The following is a 15876-nucleotide window of genomic DNA, read 5'->3' on the forward strand; positions in this document are numbered from 1 at the left end:
TTGATTCTTATATTATACAAGACATATTAGTTATTATATTATACGAATATATTTAATATGTATTGTATATTATGTAATATGTGTGAATAAAAAGTGTTAGGTATACGATAAAATGTCATTAATAACGATAATTTTTATCATGATAATAATATTATGATGGGTGTTATAAATTAAAGTAGGCATAGTGCAGTGGTGTTCGCTGCCGGAGTGAAAAAAAATGTGACGACACACAGCTTACAACCAATGACACTGTACTATAGGCACCCTTGTGGTTCTGTAATACAATAAATGTACCTAATGGCTAATATAATATATCATAATTATTTACGCATTTTGTTCTTGTTTGAGTAGCGTAACGCGACGGCGGCGAAAATATAGTATGATATCAGATATTATAATATTGTTCAAATATAATTTGGCGATTACCACTCGGCGGACTGCTACCGATGCGCGTGACGTACGAATATTATACGACTACGATGCCTATATACAGGTATAGAGCATGAGGACGTGAGGGTAGAAGGCGTCTATATTAAAATATATATAATATTATATTATTGCGTATATAATAAAAATAATAGTAATAATACGCGATACCGAATGAAAAACGCGAAGTTATAAGCACGCGAGAACATTATATTATTTGTATACCTTTATAATATAATACATATAATGTATATATAATATATATATATATATATATATATACCGGTAAGGGAAAAAACGGGTAGAATGAAAACAATCGGATAAAAATCGTATCGATCGGACGGTGGTGCGAGGGGAAACGAAAAAAAAATATAATAATATAATAATTGTTTAGAAAAAAAACCGCCGCCGCCGCCGCAGGCGGGCGACCCCGCGTATTATTATTTCATAGTCGTTGACCGGACGTCTTGCGAGTTGCGACGACCAGAAACGCGGTACTGACGATGAGCGGCGGTGGGGGCGGCAGCGGTAGCGGCAGTCGTCGACGTAAAACGACGAGCCGTACGCGCGGTACGACGTCTTTTTTCATCCTATAAAAAAAAAAAAAAATAATAATAATAATAATAATAATGGTATATTAAATAGGTTACGCACAATCACCCGTCAGCCATCAGCTGCAACCCGTCGCCCGCCGCCGCCACGGTCCCTATTTTATTCGAGTGCCGTGCGTTTCAAAACCGTAGAAATGGAGCACACACACACGTCGTCGGCGGGTCTTTGTCTCATCGAGACGGCGGTGACATGATGACGTCGACCGGCGGCGGAATCGTCGTCGTCGGTCCTCTTCTAGTAAATAATATAATACGAGTATAATAATATGACGTTATGGGATGATAATATTGATGAGAGATAATAATAACATGATAAAAATTAAATATGATTGATAATAATAATAATATTATTTTCCATCATTCCAAGACGATAATCTTATAACACGACGACGACGTGGGACGAGTTCGCTATCTATTATAACGATTATAGTATTGTTTTCGCCGCCGGTCATCTGGCGATTCGAAACGAATTCGTTTCCCGACCGTAATCAGAAACAAATTAACCCGCGCGCCGTGTTTCCACGAATCCGGGATTTGGCGCGCGCCGCGGACCGCGCAACAAAAGACGCAAAATGCGTCGGCATCGGTCCTTTCGGCGGTGTACGAGAAAATGCCTCACACGCACATGTGCGGCCCGTCCCCCATCGTTAAGGGATCGAATGAGCCGTAACCCGCTGCTCGTCTGTTGCCGTGTACCACCCGTCCACCCCCCTACCGACTCAAAACACCCAGCGACGGCTTGTTCTAACCGTACCCTCCATCCCGTCGGCACAAAGAGACCGATGGGTCGGCGGCGGAGGCCGGAGAGGACACCGCCACCACAGCCGCCGCCGCCGACGACTAGGACTACGACGACGACGACGACGACGACGACCGACCGTCCACCGCGACCGGCCGAATATTACCGTGCGCGCGACCGTGACAACGGTGTCGGTGCCGCACTGTTGAAGTGGGTTCACTACCACCACCACTGCTGTCGTCGCCGTGCTCCGACTCCGAGTGTATTGCACCGAAGAACAATAATTATTATTGTTAACACTATTATTTTTTTTTCCTTTTTTTTTTTATTTTCGTTATTATTATTATTCCACCGTCGTCTTGTTCGTGCTGTTCACTGCACGGATGCAGATCACACCGCGCAGTGACAACGACGATAATTTCCGTCAATATCACATTCGACGGTGTTCTTTTCAACTTCTCTCTTCCGCTTCTCGAAACAATTATAGGCACATTCTCTCTTCCGATCCTCGCGACTTCGAGCGACTCCTATTAGTGGTTCCGTGATAAGTCCGACCCCGTCGCCGTCTATACATCATCGCATCCGGCCAGTGCACGACCACCGCTAAAGTCTAGTCGTCGTCGGGATAACAAGTGCGCTTTTAACACGAAAACTCGTCTCCGAAAGTTTTCATCTATTAATTTATCGTCTTTCTACTTCCTCTTTCAATTTTTTCAACTTGACGCGATACGGAACGGGCCTCGCTCGTCAATAACTATCCGTTTATATTACACTTACGTACGTACATTATCGTATATACGTAAGTACCTACTTTGTGTGCCTATATGTATATTATCGTACATAATAATATTAGGAAGTATTCTTCGTGCGAGACCATTACGACGATGTGGATGAGAAACGGAGCCGGAACCGAAATTATGCCATCGACCAACTGCAGGAGTGTCTAAATGCGTGTGTTCAGGTGCTACTACGTGACTCCCGAACAGCTATGAGTATCACGGTCACCACCATTAATCCCGTATCTACAATTAAAGAGATGCCTTTGTCTCGGAATCGGCCGCACATATTGTTGTCTAACAATAACGGCACGTCGAGCACGTCCAATGACTCGTGCATATCGCAGTCGGACTGTGGTAGCGATCACCTGCCGTCATTACTCAAGTACTCGCAAATTCTCGAGAAATCTAACGCCACCACCGTCAACAAACTCGTGAAAAAGTGTCCTAAACCGTCAAACCTCGATATAATCGTTGACAAAGCGACTAGCAACATAGATTTATACGTGGAAAACAAGGACGCCCTGTACGGCATTGGAAAATCGGCCACCTCTTGTCTTCAACCTATCATCAAGCATGACGATTTGAGCAGTTCACCAAATTCAAAAGTCACGCCACTGAACAAACCGAAAAAAAAAGGCTTCACACCTGACTATGTCTGTAGTAAGTACAGTAGTAGTTTGAGCAAATTTGAAAAAATTGAGATATTTGGTTTCCCAGAGGTTTATTTTTTTGGCATTGAAGCAGACAAAAAGCAACGACCTTTCAACGGAACACAATCACTATTTGACAATGATCAAGGTGGCTATGTTTTTGTCCCTCATGACCATGTTGGCTATCGTTATGAGTTGCTCAAAATAATTGGCAAAGGCAGTTTTGGTCAAGTAGTTAAAGCATATGACCATAAGCTGAACGAACATGTTGCACTCAAGATTGTGAGAAATGAAAAACGGTTTTATCGGCAAGCCCAAGAAGAAATCAGAATATTAGAACATTTGCGCAAACAAGATATTCACAATTTAATGAACATTATTCATATGTTTGATAGTTTTACATTCAGAAAACATATGTGCATTACATTTGAACTTTTATCTATAAACTTGTATGAATTAATTAAGAAAAATAAATATCAAGGGTTCAGTCTTCAATTAGTGCGAAAATTTAGCCATTCACTACTAGTATGCCTTGACGCTTTATACCGTAGCAAAATAATTCACTGTGATATGAAACCAGAAAATGTTCTCTTGAAACAGCATGGACGAAGTGGAATCAAGGTAAATAATAAATATCTATTAAGTGTTAATACATTTAATACTATTAATTATTATTTTTCCATATCTAATGTACTTCATTTTATGTTTTATTTTATGACATTGCATTATGTGCTATTCTTTTACAATCATCAAACAAAACATTTAACTAGTCAATTTTAAGATATTTTGTAGTTAGTAAATACCCCATTAAATTTTAAATATTATCCGTCTATTCAATCAGCATTTCTTGAAATAAAAAATTTAAAAAAAACTAAAAAGTATATATATATTGAAACGTATTGTGTTTTTCAGTTGCAATTTTAGATTTAGTTGTATGTGGTTATAAATGAGATTATTCTGATTTTAATATTTTAATTTGATATTCAAAAATATACTTATGAAATAAATGAATCACTGACAGAGTTTTGATTTAAATTATATAATCATGGAAATTCAACATGTACCAGTACTACTCACTGTCCTTTGGCTTATTTATTTATAAACTATGAGTCATATACATTCTTTTTATCATTATGCTATAGTCTATAATCATATTCAGTAATTCTAATTTATTCATGAGTATATATATTTATTTTTAATACTAACTAGAAGCATAAATAAAACCACATCTCAAACTTCAAAGTAATAAATAAAACAATATATTTTTGGAACTAATAATTTAACTGTTGTAGATATCTACATTATTATTTATAACTTGCTTCATTCTTAAAGTACATAGGTACCTAATTAGTAATTACTTACATGTTTCTAAATCACAAGTTAAACTTTTTTTTATAAATAGGTAGGTTAACCTATAGGTATTTATTTTAAAAATGTTTCGCGATAGATACTTATATTTAAAATGTTCAAACATTTTTAAGATAATATGATTTAAATTTAAAAATAATAGGTAATTTGATATTTGGCTTACTCAATAAATTGAAGTAAGCCAATAACACAAATTGTATTAGCTAAATACAGTATATTTTGTATATTAAAGTAGGTACCTAATAATAATCAAACAAATTTTCCTTGAAATTTTCTGTTTCCTTAAAAGAGGATGTTTGGTATTTGTTATCTCTCTGACCAATGTGCAATAAAAGAAATTTGCTTTCAACAGAATTAGTATACTCTTAATTTTCATGTAAGAAAATTAACCAAATATCAAACTTAAAACATTATTTGAGTTTATATGCTTAGTATCTAGGTATGTATTTAGCAGGTACCGCGAAAAAAGAACCCTGAATAAATAACCCCGTGAAAAAATAACCCCAAATGAGATTTTGCAAATTAATCTAAATATTGGTGTTAATATTTCATTGCGTGAAAAAAATTAAAAAATGTTTTTTTTTTTAAAACAATTTTTATGTTCCACAAATAACGTTAATTTTGGATTCAATGATAAATTATTGATTACCTACAATAAAAACGATTCAGAGCACGATGCCAGTCTGTCTGTCATATCGATCAGATATATTATAATAACAAGGTACAGCGATACAGCGACAATGTGAAATAATATTATAATGGATAGATTATATAATATTAGAAAGGTACTTTTATCTTTAATGTTCTGATAGAAGCAGTAATTTATAAAATGTGTCAAGTCCTGTGAGTTCATTTTTCAGTATTTGGTACTACAGTGTGCTTTCGTATATTCTTCTCTGTGCTTTGTTTTAATTTCTATTTGAATAATAATATGGATATACTAGATATTTTTGAGAGCCAGAAGGGCAAAGAAAAGTTGGCATTTAAAAAGTATATGTATGTTGTACACAAAGAGTGTTTAAATTTTATAAAGTGGAAATGCTGCAAAAAAAATAGTCACAAATGTCCATGTATTTTAAAAACTTCCCTGAATAAAAAACGTTTAATTAAAATTGATCATGAACATCATTGTATTACACATTTATGGTGAATATTTTTTATTTATATATTATTGACATTTCCATTCGTTTTTACCATAATTGAAAAATTTGACAATTTGTTTTAAATTATTATTATTGAAATTGAAATTGAATTGTATTACAAATAGGCAGGTACACCTTACAAATCAATTGTATTATAGGATTATTTTTTCACAGGGTTATTTTTTCGGGGTTATTTATTAGGCAAATCGTATTTAGCATAGATTATTTACACTTGTTATTTTTTTTCAATATTTAATTTCAATTTTTACAGTTATAAGGATGTAAAATATTATATTTGGTAATTAGTAATTACTGGCATACCTACCTACTTGAAAAAATGTTTATGTTTTAAAAAAAAAAACCGATATATAATCATAGCTAATATTCTTAAATTTAATTCTAATTGTAAATTCACTCAAATATTATAGCTCAAAGTTATTAGGTGGATATAAATATATAATTTAAGTGTTTGTATAATGTATACATATAATATACCTACAATTTATGAAATATATTTAAATTATCGATTTAACAAAACACAAATATTTTCAATTCAGTACTTATTGAGTATAATTAATTTTACTGAACTTAGATAATTGCATACATTTATTACTTCTAATATCTAGTGCATACTACATTGGATGCTGAGACATTAATTAAATTTTATTTAAAAAATATATATACTTAAAACTGTTTTTAAAATATAATCTTGTAACAGCAGAAACTCGATAAATCTTTACTGTCACACCCGGGACATTACATCCCAAATGTTAACTGAAAAATTACCAAATACATATTCATTTTACAATGTGTACATATTTTAATACAATAATAATATAAACATACATACTAAACAAAATAATCCATCATCTACTTTTGTTTTTTTGAGGCTCAAGCTTTTTTAGTAGCAACGTTTCGTATTTTACTGAAGTAAAAGACATTTTTTATACCTTGTACATTATTATATATATATATAAAAGAAAGCCTTAGGTATCAAAATTTTAAATTTTCACAAGATTCTTATAACATAGTTTGTATATGCAGGTCATAATTTTATTCTGCCACGAGTATGAGACAGATGTAAATAACAAAGTTACTAACCTAGTTAATCAATAACTATTATTGGTAGGTAGCAATTATTATTTTGATCAAAAAAAAATTAAGTTATATTATTATTTTTAGCAGTTTCCCATAATATTCTCATGTTTAATATTTATTTTATTTTATAAAATGTAATTATGTTGGTAATTATTGTATATTTTTAATGTTTTAGTTTTATTTTAATTAATTTCTATCTTTGTTTATTTCTATTGTTATTATTATTACAACAGATTCTTGTTTTCAGGTCATTGATTTTGGTTCAAGCTGTTTTGAACATCAGAGAGTGTACACATACATTCAAAGTCGGTTTTATCGAGCACCTGAAGTAATTTTGGGTGCAAAATATGGACTTCCAATTGATATGTGGAGCTTAGGTTGCATTCTCGTAGAACTATTTACCGGTTTTCCATTATTTCCAGGTGAAGATGAAACTGATCAATTGGCTTGTATTATCGAACTTTTAGGAATGCCACCTAAAAAGCTTCTAGATGCTTCGAAGCGTGCTAATTATTTCATAAGCTCTAGAGGATATCCAAGATATTGCTCCCAGACCACATTACCTGATGGTTCAACCATTCTCAAGGGAAGTATATCACGGAAGGGTAAAGCTCGAGGTCCACCCGAATCTAAAGACTTATCAAAAGCGCTCAAAGGCTGTGATGATCCACTGTTCTTAGATTTTATTACTCAGTGTTTGGAATGGGACCCTGAGCGCCGTATCACACCAGCTATGGCGCTAAGGCACAGTTGGTTACGTCGTAGACTTCCTCGTCCCCCCGCTGCTGAACATCAACATTATTCACAAGAAAGCACTCCTACTAGTTTAAGGGTAAAATTATCTGAGTCAAATCATCATCAAACATTGCCCATGCATTCCAGGAACTCTCAGATATCGGGTAAATTACCCCAGATCACATCTACATGTATTATGTAAGAATTATCAGTTAAAAATATATTTTACTATGGTTGTAATTCCTGAATGAAAATGATTAAATTTAGATGAGTAAATAGATTTATTGAAGATCTAACCCTTGTGAATTATTTGTTGAAAAATAGGTATTTACCGATTTTAGGATCTCTAGGTCGGCATAATGTTATGTTTGTCTCAATTATATTTTAAGATTTTTTTTATACTGCAGTAATTTTTAACTCAGACAAATATATGTAATATTAGAAAAATGTATAATTTTTTTTGTGTGTTTACAAATTTAAAATTTAGCCAAATATTTGATAGGTTCTGTAACTTGTATTATTGTGGTTTGATACAAAAATTGACTATTACATACTTGATTGTATTTAAATCTTACATAATATTTATAAGTTGTATTATAAAATATACCCTTCACAAAAAAAAAAAAAACTATCATTTAAAATGTAATACATTTTTAATACATTTTTATCTTTTCCTACCATTCTTTATTTATATAAAATGTAAACTGATAAATTTTATATATATATATAAAAAACCAAACATATATTATTGTGTATAAATTGTGATCTAAATGTTAATCAAATGTCAAATGTCTATCGTATAAATATTAAAAAATAGTTATAAAATGTTTTTCCATTCACAAAATCTGTACAACTTGCAATAACGTGTGTGTTCATTTTTTATTTTATTTTATAAATTTTTAGAATATTTTATTGTATTAGTTTTAATTATTGTTCATTAGCAGATTACTCCATGAATGATATTCAACTTTGAATTTTAATTTAATTTATAATATTGAATGAGCTGAATAAAAAAACATGTATTCAAATTGACTATTAAGATAAGTTTAAATTATCATTTTTAATTTATTTAGTATTAATGAGTAGTTACTTATTGATATAATATCAAATTATCATAATGTAGGCATTTTGTAAATGATTGCAACAATGTTTTTACTTAATCTATATAATATGTGTTTTAATCTCTTATATTACATGACATGTGATAAAATCTTGAGTCTGCTATTCGAATTATTGGATAACTCAAAGTTGAAGTAGACAAAGAGAATACAATTATTATTTGTAATTATTATTATTATTATTATTATTATTATTTCACATTGGAAACGAAAGAGTCAGATTTCAAGAATTAAATCTTAATCGGTTTTGATTAGTGATTATATTTAAGGTAATACATAACATAATTAAAGTGAAAGTTCATTATAGTTAAGGCTAAAATAATTTTAATTTATATGAGCAACAAAATGTAGAAGTTTGTCGTAAGCTTTTTGTTTCCATTATTGTAAATATATTATAATATATTACTTTTCTAACGACTGATATTTATGTAAATAAATGCATAGATAAAATATCTTTTAAGTTCAACTGCGGTCTCAACGTTTTATTTAACAACTAAAATAAATATAATTATAATTCAACTTTTATATTTGGAATTTATTTACTATGATTCAATGTACCCTGATGGAACATAAGAATTATACACCATACAGATTTATACCTATCTGTATTATTAATTTACAATACTTAATTATATCACAATATGAAAAAAATAGAAAAAGTATTTATATGTGTTGAAAAATTATGCGTTAATAACTTATTAATAAAAAAGTGTTATTGTTATAAAATTGTGACATCAATTATATGATTAAATGTACATTTGAATCATATTTATGCATGCATAATACATATACATTTTTAGAATACATATGATATAGCAATTGATAAATTACCTAAGTATCTTCTATATGTACCAATAATTAAATAGTTAAATGTATTAGGCTGTTAAAGTAAATATTGTACTTGGATTACAAGTAAAATTATTTGAACTCAAGAAATATATTGTGGTAAAATTGTAATAAAACCTAAATATATTGTATTGAATACTCAAATAATATTATTGTGAACAGTTGATTACTTGATGGTTAATTATTGAATACTGTATTGACACTATTATTTCATTATTATAGTCCTTCAAATGATTTACAATAGATAGAAAACCAGCTAAATAGAACAATGATGGTCTACAATTGATGATGATCAATGGATGTATCTCAGACGTTTTCAAAGTTGAAATTATTATTTAATATACATTTAGTAAATACATTAATTGCAATTTATATACATATTTCATATTAAACTCTATGTGTGAAAGAGCGTTTTCCCTGAATACCAAATTACACTTCGTTTTCATATCGCAATTGAGTGATTTGAGAGGTTTCCCCAGAATATAATCAACTGATCAACAATAGGATTGTATGCATTAACACTCTTCTACCTACGCCAACAGTATAATGTTAATTTATTCTGAAATAATTATTCAGAAATTTAGTGTTATGCACTCATTTTTGTATAACTTTACATTTTAATTTTATTATTTACATAAGTATAAGTATACCTACTTTTATAAGTGCATATTGTTATTGATATTAGCAATACTAAGGACTTTAAAAAATTAAAATAATTTTTTATGTGATTCAATCCACAAAGGAAAACTGTTTTTTCAGTAGATCTTAAATCTTAATAAAAAATGAATGGTATTCTGCAAGTGTAAAATGAATGTTAATAATTTAGTAAACTAATGGTATTATGGAAATGTTTGAAAATCCAATATATTTTGATAAATTCCATTGTCATTGTAGTTAATGACATGGAGTTTTCCTCCTAAGCCGCTAAGGTTGTAACTTTAATAATTTAAAAGTAATTTAAATAATTATATATAATGTTAATAGTTATAGGTTCACAAATAAAATTGTTTTTATTAAAATACGGCAGTTACATTTTGTAATTAATATGGATGACAAAAAGTAACAAGTGTCATGTACCCATGTTGAACATTGTGCCCAGTATTTATGATAAAATGACTGAAATAAAGACTTTAATGCACTAAAACAGTTTAATATAATATTATAATATGATCTATAATAAAGTGTAAAAATATGCTTTATGAAACAAAATGATTTTAAAATACCAATATTTATGAACTAAAACATTATAATTTATAATATTTAATTAATCAAATAATAATTTTAGGATTAATATTCGACCCATAAAATGTTCTATTTTCTTCCATCAATATTTTTGATGCTAAAACATAAATATGACCAAGTATAAATTGAAGATCTGGATAATGGGTGCAACGACACGGCATCTACAATATTACAATTAATAAAATTTTTAAAGAAGCAATTAAAAATGTTTTAAAAATTAACAAATTATTTATAGACTCAACAATTCAGTTAATTTAAGTATAAGTAGCCAGTGAAAAATCAATTGTTAAAATCAATTTTGTATGATATCGACAACAAAAAATAAAACTTGGATAATATGCCTTCTTTTATACCATAATATAAACGGAGATGTTAGGTTATTGAACGACTCGGTTGATTTATCTAATTGATGGACAATCAAAAAAATAATTTTGACCTAAATCGATCAAAATAAGCCATGTTGTTGCTCCAGGGTTTTCAATTACTTAAATATAAAATAGGTGTACCAAAAGTGTTTTGGTACACAAAAGGAATTTATTAATGGTTATAAGATAGCATAAACATTTACAATTTTTTTTAAATTTTTCATACATCTATACCTACTTACTTTCAGTATTAAGACCTTAGAATAATAATTCACGCAAAATAAACATTTCATTATTTTATTTTTGATATAAAACGACATAATATGCCTATAAAATATCAAAATGTGCATCATAATTTATACACATGAACCAAAATAATAAAAATATTCTTTGAAAGGAAAATAGTTTGGAATATGCAAATCTGCAATATAACTCAATAAATTTCAATTCCAATCTACAACATTTATTGTGATAGTAAAAAATGCGCATATGCATAAACATTTGCGGTTTAATAATATGGTATGTACTCGTATGTAGTATCTTATTGCGTGTGCTACCTTTGATGTATATTTGGTTGCCTATCTTAAAAACTTGCAATGCTTAAATAACTTTTTACTGAAATGACTTTTTTTTATCTATTAACTTATGAACATGTTGCAGTATTTGAAAATCAAATCAAATTGAAATATTAATTAAAGAGGTCATCGTGATACATATTAAACATACATATTACATAATATAGGTGTACAGGAACAGTTTAACGGTCATCATAATCATCATATGAGGTAGGCAATTTTAAGTAAAACTATATACCTATATATATATATTTTTACAGAGTTGGAGATTTAATATTGAAACATTATTTTTTTTAGTTTTGTAAAAAAATACTACTTTACGTTTATTAGTGAACGTTTAAAAAATACAAAATATGGTTTATTTAAATTATAGAAATAATAATTACAGAAAATGAAATTTCTAATAAAATCAATCGGCTTATTAAGATCAGAAGCCAATAGGCAATAAGCAGTGCCTACGTCCTCATATTAGAATAAAATGCAGGAAGTGATCTGGAGTTAATGGTTTTCTTCCAAGAAACTAGATACTGAAAATTTTCAGAGTAGTATTTAGTCCCACAAAATTAAAATTTTCGTTTAAATTTAGCATTGTCCTGAAATAAAATTGACATTTATTTTATATTACTATGTTACAGGTAATTGATGAGGAATATTATCTCCATTTAAACAAAACATAAACACTTAATGTGTTCTATGTGCTCAACATAATTTTTGTTTATTCAAAGTTTACAACATGTTGTATAATAATTATATACAAGACAATAAACAAAATATAACAAAATTAGTTTTAGCAAGTATTTAGGCACTAAGCTAATTTTCTGTTTACTGAACATTTTCAAAAATTGGATTTATTTGATTGTTGGAACTAGTCCATATTTATTTAAATATTTATAACTTTAAAACACATACATAAAAATGTATTAACATATTACAATAGGTATGCCAATGATATCAGGAAGAATTTAACAGTAACATAAGTGTAGGTACTTACTGCTTTTTCTTCTTCTAAGTGTCTAATGACACCGTCAATGTTCACTACAAATTACAATTGCATATTTATCGACGTTTAATACTGAAAATAAAAATATTGTCCGATAATTAATTTTAATAAATATATAACGTGTCTCATTTACAACATGAATGAATAGTTAACAAAATTCAGTAACGATAAGTTTATGTACTCACAGCTTTACAGATTTTTTTGTTGATGCGTCGATCGCTGGCCAGTAATGACTAATGACGATCTATTGCTAAATAAATAATAATGCAAAAACATACATTCAGGCACGTACGCAAAATTAAATTTCGGGGGGGGGGGGGCATACAAAATATATCAATACAAATTGTACAGCAACATAATAAAACAATTTCTTCCTACTTTTTTTTATGTGACAATTATTATGCTAAATAATCAAACTTTATTATGTATATCATTTGTTCAGTATTCAGAAGTAAGTATATATAGGAAATAGGAATATTAGGAATAATAGGAATGACTTGTTTTTTTCTTGAAGTATCTATCTCATTTGCAATATTATTTTTTTTGTTTTCCATTTTTTTTAGCTTTTACGAGCCATTTAGACTCTTTGCTTCTAAAACCAGTTCTCCCCATACATCTTTTGCATAGGCTAAATCTAAGTTTCCATTCCTGGTCGGCTTCAACTCCGTTATATCTCTTCTAACTGCTTCTAGCCATCTTTGCCTTGGGCGTCCCCTAGGTCTTTTCAGATCTATTTGATTCACTATAACCATCTTTATGAGGGACCCATCAGTTCTCCACGCATGCCCAGCCCAAGTAAGTCTTGAACTCCTTATGAACTGTACTATGTCCTCTTTTGAATATAGATTCTTCAGATCCTCATTTGACCTCCTTAGCCATTTTTGCTCAATGTCATCGAAAACAGGTCCATAAATTTTTCTCAGAATTTTTCTCTCAAAGACGAGGAGCTTTTTGTAGTCCCCTCCAGTTGTGGCCCATGTATTACAACCATGAGTAGCAATTGGTCTTAGATATATTGTGTACAGTTTCTCTTTGGTCTTTCTAGATAGTAACCTAGATTTAAACAATGACAACATAGCAAAGTATGCTTTGTTTGCAGACTGCAGGCGTAGTTTGATTTCCTCATGCGTGTCATTTGTATTATTTACATTAACGCCTAGATATTTAAAAGAGTTAACTTGTTGAAAGGTGAGGCCATCCAATTCCAAGTCTTTCAAGTCCTCTTCGCTTTTCGTCTTCCTTGATAGAAACATGTATTTGGTTTTTTCTTGGTTAACTGACAGACCCATCTGCTTACACTAGCCTTCATTAGATCAATTAGTGTCTGAATTACATCTTGTCTAGTGTCTCCAAGAAGAACCAGGTCATCTGCATAATCTAGGCATGTATACCCCTCATTCACTTCCATTCTTTGTCATCTAGGTACACTCCTTATGATTTCTTCCAAAGCAAGGTTGAACAATACCGGAGAGAGGGCGTCTCCTTGTCTAAGGCCGTTTTTAACTATAAAAGGTTCCGAAATTTCTCCCAATATCCGAACAACATTTTGGGTATTATTATTGCACATTTTAATTAATCTTACGAGTTTTTCAGGGATTCCAAATTTCTTTAAAGCAGTTCACAATTTGCTACGGTTTATAGTATCGTAAGCTTGTTTAAAGTTCACGAATACTAAATGAATATCTTTGTTATATCTTTTTTGTTTTCCATTACTTTAATAAATTCTTTAGAGCAAATGATTGAAAGCTTATGATACTCAGAGTTTGAATGACGATTAAAAAGTTCAATGGCATCCTTCCATTTCGTAAAAGGTTTTATAATCAGAGCACCTAATTGTTGATGGACCCCTTTACCAACACTGTTATTGGCAATTAGTACACAGTATTTACACAGGGCACCTTGCACTTTTTCGGAGTAAACAAGTCAAGGGAAATGGTTTAACCAATCGAATTGAAATTTCAGCCGCCTTTGTTGTTCGACAGGAAATCGGTAATTTTTGGGTAGTGTCCATGGATTTTTTTAATAATTTGTATTTTTTCGCATAATTTATATTATTAGAAGCTGATAAAAATAATCCAATATCCAGAGAATAGTTTTTTAACAATTCATTGTCTATATTTGTATCAAGTTGGGTCTGCAAAGCGTTTGGTACATCAACTTCGGTTGCAATATTTTCAAAATTACTCGATTCACTTTCAGTTTCTTCATTAGTTTTAATTTTTTTTACACCAAAATTGAATAATAATGGTTGATAACAATTTTTTTCATTGTATAAAAAAAATAATAAAATATATGATATTTAATAAATTTGGTTATTTAATCAGTTTTCATAGGTTTGAACTCGCAAAAATAACCATAACACTATCGCACACGACAGTTGTTCTCGTATATTATAACCGTTCAAATACCGAACACGGACTAAAACTAAACGATCGTAATCGTTTAATGATTTTATTATTGTAGTTTAGCAATTCAATAGAAATTTTGTTGACCGATCGAGTACGGAAATAAGATAAGATAAGATTATCCACAAATTATGAGTTTTCTAGGTATATCGCAAATCACAACTATACAGTTCTGTGTTCGTGCGTATTTTTCAGTAATCACCTCGATCATTCAACTATAATACTATATAGGCAAAAATTGAATTTCATACCCGACTAATAAACAGAGAAAACCAGTCAACAGCAAATTATAATAATGGGAATATAATAAATTTGACTAAATTTTTAAAGAAATTATTTCGGGGTGGGGGTGGTGGGTGGGGGATGAACTACATACATTAATAGTTTTCAAAATGAAAAACAAACCAATACTACTATTTAAATAGTTATTATAAATTATATAATTCAAGGAAACAGATTTACAATAATAATATAATGATTTGACTTGGTGGTGTCTGATTATGGATATGATATTTCTATTGAAGAAAAGGTAAGTATACAAAACTATTATAATTTGATCATATAATTTCGTTACGATACTTTTTAATAATACGAGTATTATAAAATATGACTATGATATCGACACCACTGTCCCAATTGTTGGTACATGGGTGGATAACACTGCCAAAACCGAAGTCGCGTGCATTTTAATATTAATAATAATACAATTGAATAGAAAATGAACAATAAGACGACCAGCTGGCGCTGATTAATATGCATCATATTATATACATATTT

The 15876-nt window shown here is 30.1% G+C and overlaps 1 protein-coding gene across 1 annotated transcript; it reads left to right on the forward strand.

The window, feature by feature from the left end:
• The first annotated feature begins 1970 nt into the window (after positions 1-1970).
• LOC107161871 (dual specificity tyrosine-phosphorylation-regulated kinase 2-like) lies at positions 1971-9191 on the forward strand. The gene is made up of 2 exons (XM_089216088.1): positions 1971-3826; positions 7061-9191. Exons 1-2 carry the CDS (start codon positions 2765-2767, stop codon positions 7748-7750), a joined length of 1752 nt encoding a protein of 583 aa, XP_089072214.1. The 5' UTR covers positions 1971-2764; the 3' UTR covers positions 7751-9191.
• The last annotated feature ends 6685 nt before the right edge of the window (positions 9192-15876 follow it).

The sequence above is a fragment of the Diuraphis noxia genome, unplaced genomic scaffold (assembly GCF_037042655.1).
Source record: "Diuraphis noxia isolate RWA-SAM2 unplaced genomic scaffold, SU_Dnox_SAM2 contig0001, whole genome shotgun sequence".
Lineage (NCBI taxonomy): Eukaryota > Metazoa > Arthropoda > Insecta > Hemiptera > Aphididae > Diuraphis > Diuraphis noxia.